This window comes from Larus michahellis, chromosome 2 (genome assembly GCF_964199755.1).
Source record: "Larus michahellis chromosome 2, bLarMic1.1, whole genome shotgun sequence".
Lineage (NCBI taxonomy): Eukaryota > Metazoa > Chordata > Aves > Charadriiformes > Laridae > Larus > Larus michahellis.
Window position 1 is genome coordinate 1,003,140 of NC_133897.1, and position 10,116 is coordinate 1,013,255.

General features: G+C 67.7%; 1 protein-coding gene across 1 annotated transcript in view; it reads left to right on the forward strand.

Moving 5' to 3' along the window:
• Positions 1-3,049: 3,049 nt before the first annotated feature.
• Positions 3,050-10,116, forward strand: part of LOC141738203 (uncharacterized) — a 43,306-nt gene continuing 36,239 nt past the window's right edge. The window contains exons 1-7 of the mRNA XM_074573394.1: positions 3,050-3,292; positions 5,504-5,905; positions 6,001-6,127; positions 6,583-6,696; positions 7,647-7,757; positions 7,890-8,009; positions 8,148-8,867. Of these exons, the coding sequence (XP_074429495.1) occupies positions 3,062-3,292; positions 5,504-5,905; positions 6,001-6,127; positions 6,583-6,696; positions 7,647-7,757; positions 7,890-8,009; positions 8,148-8,867 (1,825 nt within the window). The 5' untranslated portion in view covers positions 3,050-3,061. The remainder of the gene's footprint in view (positions 3,293-5,503; positions 5,906-6,000; positions 6,128-6,582; positions 6,697-7,646; positions 7,758-7,889; positions 8,010-8,147; positions 8,868-10,116) is intronic.

A 10,116-nucleotide genomic window follows, 5' to 3' on the forward strand; every position in this document is an offset into this window, starting at 1 on the left:
GGCAGGAGCCGGCTCCTTCCCACCCGGAGCTGCTGGGTGCGAGGGGATGGTGGGGAGCGGGGAGAACACACCAGCAAACTGCCGTTATTTGCCGGTTTCCCAAAGAAACGGGGCTCACGTGGCCGTGCTGCGTCTGACTGCTGGTCCCCGTTGCCACATGCCGGTCCCTGGTGCCCTCCCGGCCCCGCGGTCGTGCCGGGGGTGCTGCGTGCCGAGGTCCGGGCGAGGGGATGCAGAGGAACCCTGGTCCCCGGGGAGCGGGGTGGTGGGGACGGTGCTGGACGGTGGCAGTTCTGCAATCCCGAGCTGGTTTGGTTTTTTTATTTTGACGAAGAATCGTTTCCCACCCGCCCCTTTAATTGCAGAGGGAGAACGAGCTCCCCTAAAGCTGCTTTCAGGGGGGCCCTTTGGGGTCCCTGTCCCATCTCCCCCGGCTCCGGGAGCTCCCCAGCCCCCGTGGGATGTCACCAGCCACCCAGCCGTGGGCTGGGTCTGCACCCTCGGTCCCAGGGGACACCCCGGTCCCCTCCTCCTGCCCGGGTGGGTGCCAGCTCACCGGGTGGGCTCAGCCCTGCGGATGCCGGGCCATGGGGCAGGGGCTGGGGGGGGGGGGTCTTAGGGGTGCCCCAGCTGGGGGACGCGGCGCTGGGGGGGACACGGCGGCGGGAAGAGACGGCATCCTCCAGCGAAATGGCTGCTCGGGCTCCCGTGACGCCTGCTCGGCCCGTTAACCCTTCTTGTCCCGCTGCCCGCTCCGGCAGAGCGCAGCCCCCCGTCACCGCCCGGGCTCCCGACCCGATGGTGTCACCCGGTGTTTGCTGGAGGGACACCGGGGGTCCCAGCAGCGCAGCCCAAGGCTGAGCGTGGGGAGACACCCCCGTCCCCAGCCCCGTCGGGGGGTTGTCACCCTGGGGGGCTGAGCAGGGCGACCCGGGGTCTTTGGGCTCAGGGCTGGGGCTGATCCTGGAGCCGGGGCTGGTGCTGGGGCTGGGCCTGGTGCTGGTTCGGGTGGTGATGCTGGTGACGACGTCGATGCCAGTGTCGGTGTCAATACTGGTGACGATGCCAGGGCTTGATGCTGGTGCCGATGCCAATACCGATACCAGCGCTGATACTGGTGCCAATGCTGATACTGGTGCCAATGCTGATACTGATACAGACGCTGGGGCTTGGTGCTGGTGCCGGTGCCTGTACTGGTGCCGATACTGGTGCTGATGCTGATACCAATGCTGGGCTTGGTACCGGTGCTGGTGCCAGTGCCGATGCCAATGTGTGTGATGACACCAGTTCTGATGCCAATGCCCATGCCTGTGTTGATACTGATGCCGTCGGTGCCAATGCCAGTGCCAGGGCTTGGTGCCAGTGCTGATGCCAACGCCGGTAACATTGCCAGCACTGGTCCTGATGCTGATACCGGTGCTGGGGCTCGATTCCAGTGCTGGTGCCTCTGCCAATACCAATGTCTGTACTGATGCCAGCACCGATGTTGGTGCTGGTGCCCGTGCTAGAGTCGATACTGATGCCCATGCTTGTGCCAATGCCAGCACCAGGGTTTGGTGCCGATACCCATGCCAATACCAGCACTGACACCGGTGCTGGGGCTCAGTACTGGTGCTGGTGTCAGTGCTGGTGCTGATGCTGGTGCCAGTGCCAATACCGGTGCCCACGCTGACACCGGTGCCAGCGCCCATGCCTGTGCCGGTGTCAATACTGATGCCCCTGCCAATGCCAGTGCCAGAGCTTGGTGCTGGTGCCAACACCAATGCTGATACCAGTGCTGATACTGGTGCGGATGCTGATACCAGTGCTGGGGCTTGGTACCAGTGGCTGGTGCTGGTGCCAGGGCTGATACCGATGCCCATGCTGACACCAGTTCTGATGCCCATGCCCATGCTAGTGTTGATACTGATGCCCATGCCAGTGCTGATGTCAGTGCCGATACCAGTGCCGACACTGGCACTGATCATAGGATCATAGAATTGCCTGGGTTGGAAGGGACCTTTAAGACCACCCAGTCCAACCTGATGCCGATACTGGTCCTGGGGCTCAATACTGGTGCCAACGCTGGTGCCAGTGCCGATACCAATGCCCCTGATGACACTGGTGCCAATGCCCGTGCCTGTGTCAATACTGATGCCCATGCCGGTGACGATGCCAGGACTTCGTGCCAATGCCAGTACCAGCACTGACACTGGTGCTGATACTGGTCCTGAGATACCACCAGTACTGGTACTGGTGCTGATGCTGGTACCGATGCCAATACCGATGCCCATGCTGACACCGGTGCTGATGCCTGTGCCAGTGCCCGCGCTGGTTCTGATGCCCATGCTGGTGCGGTGCCAATATTGGTGCTAGTACTGATGCCCATGCCAGTGGCGGTGCCGGTACTTGATGTCCATGGCAGTGCTGGTGCCGATGCTGGTGCCGATGCTGGTGCCGGTACCAGTACTGGTGGCAGTGCCGGTGCCAATGCTAGTGCTTGTGCCGGTACTGATGCTGATGCCGGTGCCCATGGTGGTGCTGGTACTGATGCCCATGCCAGTGCCATTACTGACGCCCATGCCGGTGCCGGTGCCAGTGCTGATGCTGGTGCCAATACCCGTGCTGTTGCTGGTACTGATGCCCATGCTGGTGCCGATGCCGGTGCCGGTACTGATGCTGTTGCCAGTGGTGATGCCCATGCCAGTGCCGGTGCCGATGCCGGTGCCGGTACTGATGCTGGTGCCAGTACAGATGCCCATGCCAGTGCCGGTGCCGATGCCGGTGCCGATGCCGGTGCCGGTACTGATGCTGGTGCTAGTACAGATGCCCATGCCAGTGCCAGTGCCGGTGCCGATGCCAGTGCCGGTACTGATGCTGGTGCCAGTACAGATGCCCATGCCGGTGCCGGTGCCGGTGCCGGTACTGATGCTGGCGCCGGTACGGATGCCGGTGCCGGTGCCTGTGCCGGTACTGACACCCGTGCCGGTGCCGGCGGCCCCGGTGCCGGTAGGCGGCAGTGCTCCGCGCTCGGCGCCGCTCGCTCCCCCCCGCCCGCCGCCGCCAAGCCCGGAGGTGGCGGATGCAATTCCCCGGCTGCCCCTGGCTCCTCGGCGGGGCGGCGGGGCCCGGCCCGCAGCGCGCAGCCACCGACAGCGGCCCCGGCCCCGGCTCCGCTCCCGGCCCCGGCCCCGGCGCGGCGGCGGGCGGCAGCGCGGCCCCGCTCCGCTCCGCGCCCTCCCCGCCGCGGCCCGCTCCCAGCCGGGGCCCGGCCCAGCACCGCGGGGCCATGGCCGAGTGGGCGCCCGCCCAGGTAAGAGCGGTCGGAGCCCTCCGGGGGGCACCGGCGCCGGCACCGGGGGAGGGGCGGCCCCGCTTCGGCCCCGCCGGCACCGGCCCGGACCCCCCCACGCCGTCGGGACCCCCCCCGGCACCCCCCGCCCGCCGAGCCCCCGCCACCCCCTGCGCCCGCCGGACCCCGCCGGACCCCGGGGACCCGACCCGGGCTGCCCCCGGGGTGTCCCCGTGCCACCGGCATGTGGCCGGGCGCCGCTGACCCGGGGTGTCCCCGTGCCACCGGGATGTGACCAGGCACCTCCGACCCGGGGTGTCCCCATGCCACCGGGATGTGGCCGGGCACCTCTGACCCGGGATGTCCCTGGGCACCTCTGACCCGGGATGTCCCCACGTCCCCGGGATGTCCCTGGGCACCACTGACCCGGGATGTCCCTGTGCCCCCAGGATGTGACCAGGTACCTGTGGCCCGGGATGTCCCCATGTCCCTGGGATATGGCTGGGCACCGCTGACCTGGGATGTCCCTGGGCTCTTCTGACCCGGGATGTCCCCATGTCCCCAGGACGTGGCCGGGCACTGCTGACCCAGGGTGTCCCCGTGTCCCCCGGCATGTGACCAGGCACCTCGGACCCAGGGTGTCCCCATGCCACCGGGATGTAGCCGGGCACCACTGACCCGGGATGTCCCCATGTCCCCTGGGATATGGCTGGGCACCTCTGACCCGGGACGTTGCCATGTCCCCCAGGATGTGACAAGGCACCTCTGACCCAGGGTGTCCCTGTGCCCCTGGGATGTGTCCGGGCACCGCTGAGCCAGGGCGTCCCTGGGTACCTCTGACCTGGCATGTCCCCATGTCCCTGGGATGTGGCCAGACACTTCTGACCTGGGCTGTCCCCGTGCCCCCGGGGTGTCCCCATGCCACTGGGATGTGGCCAGGCACCTCTGATCCGGGATGTCCCTGGGCACCGCTGAGCCGGGATGTCCCCATGTCCCCGGGATGTGGCCTGGCCCTGCTGACCAGGGGTGTCCCCGTGATGTGACCAGGTACCTGTGACCCAGGATGTCCCCATGTCCCCGGGATGTGGCCAGACACCTCTGACCCGGGATGCCCATGTGTCACCAGGATGTCCCTGGGCACCTCTGACCTGGCGCGTCCCCATATGTCATGTATGTGGGCACTGCTGGCCCGGGATGTCCCCATGTCCCCAGGATGTGGCCGGGCACTGCTGACCCAGGGTGTCCCCGTGTCCCCGGGATGTGACCAGGCGCCTCCGATCTGGGGTGTCCCCATGCCCCCGGGATGTGGCCAGGAACCTCTGAGCCGGGGTGCCCATGTGTCACCAGGATGTTCCTGGGCACTTCTGACCCGGGACGTCCCCGGGATGTGACCAGGCACCTCCGACCCGGGGTGTCCCCGTGATCCCTGGATGTCCCCTTGTGTCACCAGGATGTCTCTGGGACTGACCTGGGATGTCCCCATGCCCCTGGGATGTGGCCGGGCACCGCTGACCCGGGATGCCCATGTGTCCCCAGGATGACCCTGGAGCACCTCTGACCCAGGATGTCCCCATGCTCTGGGATACCCGTGTGTCCCCAGGATGTTCTCAGGCACTTCTGACCCACGATGTCCCCGGGATGTGGCTGGGCACCTCTGACCTGGGATGTCCCAGTGTCTCTGGGATGTGGCTGGGCACCTCTGAGCCTGGATGTCCCCATGTCGTCAGGATTCCCTGGTGCCCCAGGGATGTGGCAGGCCACTGCTGACCCGGGATGTCCCTGGGTACCTCTGACCCGGGATACCCGTGTGTCCCCAGGATGTGACAGGGCACCTCTGACCCAGGATGTCCCCGTGCCCCCAGGACGTCCTAGTGCCCCTGGGGTGCTCCGTGCAGGCTTCAGCCCCAGGGTGCCCCAGGCACCTCTGACCTGGGATTCACGTGTGTCCCCAGGATGTCCCCAGACATCCCTGATCCGGGCGGCCCGGTGCCTCCCTGGCGCCATCCTCCACAGACCACTCCAGGGGCCAAATCCCGCCCGGCCGAGCCATTGGCACAGGGTGGGCATGGTGGCGGCTGTAGGGCATGTCCCCACTGGTGCTGGGGCCAGTGGTGGCCAAAAGCTCCTGAATTGGGGGAAACGATGCCTGCCGTGGGGCCGGGGCTCCGGACATGACCCAAGGTTGGGGTTGACCATGGGCCCCCTCCCACCCGCGTCCTCCCCACGTCCCAGGTGCAGGAGTGGAACGTGGAAGCCCCCCACCTGATGCCGCTGCAGCCGCCGCTGCTGCCGGAGCGGGCGCACGTGCGGGAGGCGCAGCTCCACTCTGCCGAGGCTTCGCTCTGGACCGTGGTGGCCACGGTGCAGGCCATGGAGAGGAAGATCGACCTCCTCGCCACCCGCTTGCTCAGCCTGGAGGGTCGGTCCGGCACGGCCGAGAAGAAACTCCTGGACTGCGAGAAGACGACCATGGAGTTTGGGAACCAGCTGGAGAGCAAGTGGGCCGTGCTGGGCACCCTCATCCAGGAGTACGGGCTGCTCCAGCGGCGCCTGGAGAACGTGGAGAACCTCCTGAAGAACAGGAATTTCTGGGTGCTGCGGCTGCCCCCCGGCCCCCGGGGTGAAGTCCCCAAGGTAATGGCTCCCGGGGGGGCTGCGGGCCGGGCGGGGGGACCCTCCGCTCCCGTGGGGAGTGGTGCCGCTGAGCTGCCGGGGGCTTGTCCCTGCAGGTGCCGGTGACGTTTGTTGACATTGCTGTCTACTTCTCGGCGGAGGAGTGGAAGAATTTGGAGGAGTGGCAGAAAGAGCTGTACAATAACCTGGTGAAGGAGAACTATGAGTCTTTGCTCTCCCTGGGTAAACATCCCTTTTCGCCCCTTTCCCGGCAGGACGGGGTGATGGCCGCGTCTCCCCGGCGGGTCGCGGATGCGGGTGCCCTTGTCCCCCACCAGCGGACGGTGGGGGCCCGCGCCGTGGCTCCGGGACCTCCCCTTTCGGAAGGAATCCGTGCAGCTCGTGTGGGATGATGTGCCGTGCCGGTGCCGCCGCGTGAGGCGACCAGTGCCACCCAGTCCCGGGGAGTGGGAGCGGGTCCTCATCCCCCAAAACGGGGAGCTGGAGCGGGTCCTCATCCCCCAGAATCAAGGGAACTGAGCATCTGCGCTGCATGGGCCTCCCGGCACGGAGATCCCGCCAAATTTAGGCAGTTTCTCCGCCAGGGGAGATGCCAGCGTGTCCCCTGCGCGTGACAGGGAGGGTCAGGCGGGCGCAGCCCCCCCAGCTGGTGCCAGCCCCGCTGTCTCCCCGCGCAGACGGTGCCATCTCCAGAAGCGAGGCGCAGCCCCGCGGCGAGCGCGGGGAGGGTCCCTGCGTCCCCGAGCAGAGGGAGATGGAGCAGAGGGAGCTGCCGCCGGACGCCTGCGCGGGTGAGGCACCGGCCGGGTCCCCCCCGGCCATCCCCGCCGCCTCCCACCTTGTGTTCCCCCCCACCCCATTTCTCACCCCGGGGATGTCCCTCCTCCTTCCCCAGCAGTCCCAGACCCCCAGGACCCAAGTTTTTGAGCCCTGGCCAGACTCTGCGCCCCACTGCGTGAGAGGGGGCCACTGCGAGTGACCCCGGAAAATCCCCCAGGACTGATGTGCTGGGTCTTGGGCATCCGTCACTAGGAGATCCATGCGTCCCCCACCGCCCCCACGTCACATCAGAGCCCATGGGCTGTCCCACAGTCACCCGTGCCCATCGGCTGTGCTGTTGTCACCCATCTCCGTGGCCTGTGCCATGGTCATCCATCCCCACGGGCTCTCCCATGGTCACCTGTCCCCAAGGGCTGTTCCACGGTCATCCGTCCATCCCCATGGGCTGTCCCAAGGTGACTCAACTCCATGGGCTGTCCCAAAGTGACCCATCCCCAAGAGCTGTCCCAAGGTGACCCAACTCCATGGGTTGTCGCATGGTCACCCATCCCCACGGGCTGTCCCAAGGTGACCCAACTCCATGGGTTGTCGCATGGTCACCCATCCCCACGGGCTGTCCCAAGGTGACCCAACTCCATGGGTTGTCGCATGGTCACCCATCCCCACGGGCTGTCCCAAGGTGACCCATCCCCATGGGTTGTTCTAAGGGGACCCATTCCTATGGGCTGTCCCATGACCACCCATCCCCATGAGCTGTCCCAAGGGGACCTGTCCCCATGGGCTGTCCCACGGTCACCTGTCCCTACATCTGTGGGGGTGTTTGATGCCCCGTAACTGCTGTGGGACGGGGACGTCCCGCATGGCCGGAGCCTGGGGGTCCCACCCCCCCGAGGCGCATTGGCCGCGGGGTCGCGGTGGGCAGCCGCAGCCTGGCGCCGGCCAAGTCTCTCCTTGTGAACAGAGTCGCTGATCTCCACCTCCGACATCCTGTCCCGGATCAAGCAGGAGGTGGCCTTTGTCGGGGAGCAGCAGTTCCCGGAGGAGCGGGGGATGCCGGCGGACCCCTGCGCAGGTGAGTCCGGGGCCGTGCCCGCGCACCCTCCGGCTGCCCAATGCTGGGGGAGGCCCCCCCCCAGGCCCACCCGGTGCAGGATGCAGCCCCCCCACTCCTCGGCTGAGTCCCCGTCCCTGTCCTTCCCTGCAGGCGCGGACGCCCTGATCACGGCGCACGACTTCTTGTCGTGGATCAAGCAGGAGGAAGAGCCTTGCGTCCGCGAGCCCTGGGAGCTGCCGGAGAGGGAGATGCTGACGGGTCCCGGTCCCGGTGAGCGATGCTTAGCCCGGCTTTGCAGGGCTGGGACGGGGCTGGGGGGGTAAAAGCACCCACCCAGGGTGGGCTGCGGCTCGGGGACATCCCCCGTCCCCCGGCATGCGTTGACAGGAGTCTTTCCCTCCCCTGCAGCCGGCGAGGGGCTGCTGGTGAAGACGGAGGAGCGGTGCCCCCACGCCGAGCCCCCCGAGGAGGTGGGTTTGCCGGGTGGCTCCGGGGAGCTGCTCTTCCCCAGCGCCGGTTTCGGGAGCCCCGAGGGACAGGCGGCGGCGACAACGGCAGCAGTGGCTTTGCCGGCACAGCACAGACTGGGCAAAGCCCCAGGCGCGGAGCCGGGGCCCGAGGCGACGGGGGTCCCCACCGCCACGCCGGGACCCGCCGAGGAGCGTCCGCACGGCTGCGCCGAGTGCGGGAAGAGCTTCAGCGGGAAGAAGAGCCTGCGGATCCACCAGCGGAGCCACGCGGCCGAGCGCCCCTACCCCTGCGCCGAGTGCGGCAAGAGCTTCAACTGCCACTCGGGGTTGGTGCGGCACCAGATGATCCACCGCGGCGAGCGGCCCTACAAGTGCGCCGAGTGCGGCAAGTGCTACAGCCGCAAGGAGCACCTGCAGAACCACCAGCGGCTGCACACCGGCGAGCGGCCCTTCGCCTGCGCCGCCTGCGGCAAGAGCTTCATCCGCAAGCAGAACCTGCTCAAGCACCAGCGCATCCACACCGGCGAAAGGCCCTACCAGTGCCCGGCCTGCGGCCGCAGCTTCCGCTACAAGGAATCCCTCAAGGATCACCAGCGGATCCACGGGGCCGAGGCGGGACCCCCCCCGCTGCCCCCACCCGGCATCATGCCCCCCGGGGACTAGGGGATGCCCCGCCGTGGACTGACACCCCCCCGGCTCCCGGGGACGGGGGCAGGCGCCGGCCACGCAGCTTCCTACCAAATACAGGCGCCCGGACGGGGCCGGGGGGCACAGGGAGACCCCGGGGAGGGGGTGGGGGGGGGCCATGCACCCCTAGATCCCCCCACCCGGGGTCGGCCCCCGCCATGGATGGACACTCTTTGGCCCCCCCCCCAACACCGCTTCCCCCCCCACCCACCCCCAGACAATCTCGCTGCACAGGATGGGGAGCAGCCCCCCGCCCCATGCCGCGTCCCGTCCCCCCCCGCCGCCACCGCCCCCCGCCTGCCGCTCTGCTCCCCTGCCCCCACTGCTTATTTTTACTGCCCCCCCCCACACCCAGCCCCGCGCCGTCCCGCTCTGTACAGTGCTTTGGGGGGTGTAGTTTTGTATGGACGATGCGATACGGAATAAAGTCATGCTGGGCTGCAGCGCCTTGGCCCCCCCCCCTCCCCGGGTCCCACAGGGTGTCCCCCCCCCCACCTTCAGTGCCTGAAGGGGCTTAGAAGAGAGCTGGGGACAGACTTTTAGCCGAGCATGTAGCAACAGGACGAGGGGGGGGGGGGGACGGTTTTCCACTGACAGAGGGGAGATTGAGATGAAATATTGGGAGGAAATTGTTGGCTGTGAGGGGGGTGAGCCCCTGGCCCAGGTTGCCCAGAGAAGCTGTGGCTGCCCCATCCCTGGAGGGGTTCAAGGCCAGGTTGGACGGGGCTTGGAGCAACCTGGGCGCGTGGGAGGTGTCCCTGCCCGGGGCAGGGGGTGGCACTGGGTGGGCTTTAAGGTCCCTTCCCACCCAAACCCTTCTGTATCTCCTCCGTGTCCTGCCTTCATTTAAACCAGCCAAACCCACCCCCCCCGCCGCCACCATCACCGAACCAGTCCCAGCTCCCTCCTACCCTTGATTTGGGGCTATAAGTTAGTTTACCCGTCTTTTTCAACCACAGCCCCTTCCCCAGGCACCCCCGAGATGGTTGTCACCGTCCCCCCCCGCCCCCGAGGGAGATGGTCACCCTGGGAGGCCCCGAGCGGAGCCGGTGACCTGGAAAGTGCCACGTCTGGCGACACTTTGCCCAGTAGCTGCTGCCCCGCGGCTGGCACTGGCGGTGCTGTCCCACCGTCCCATCCCGCCCGGGAGCTGCCACCGAGCAGGGAGGTGGCCGCGGGTCCCCCCCGTGCTGCCATTTGGGGGAGGGTGGGACGGACAC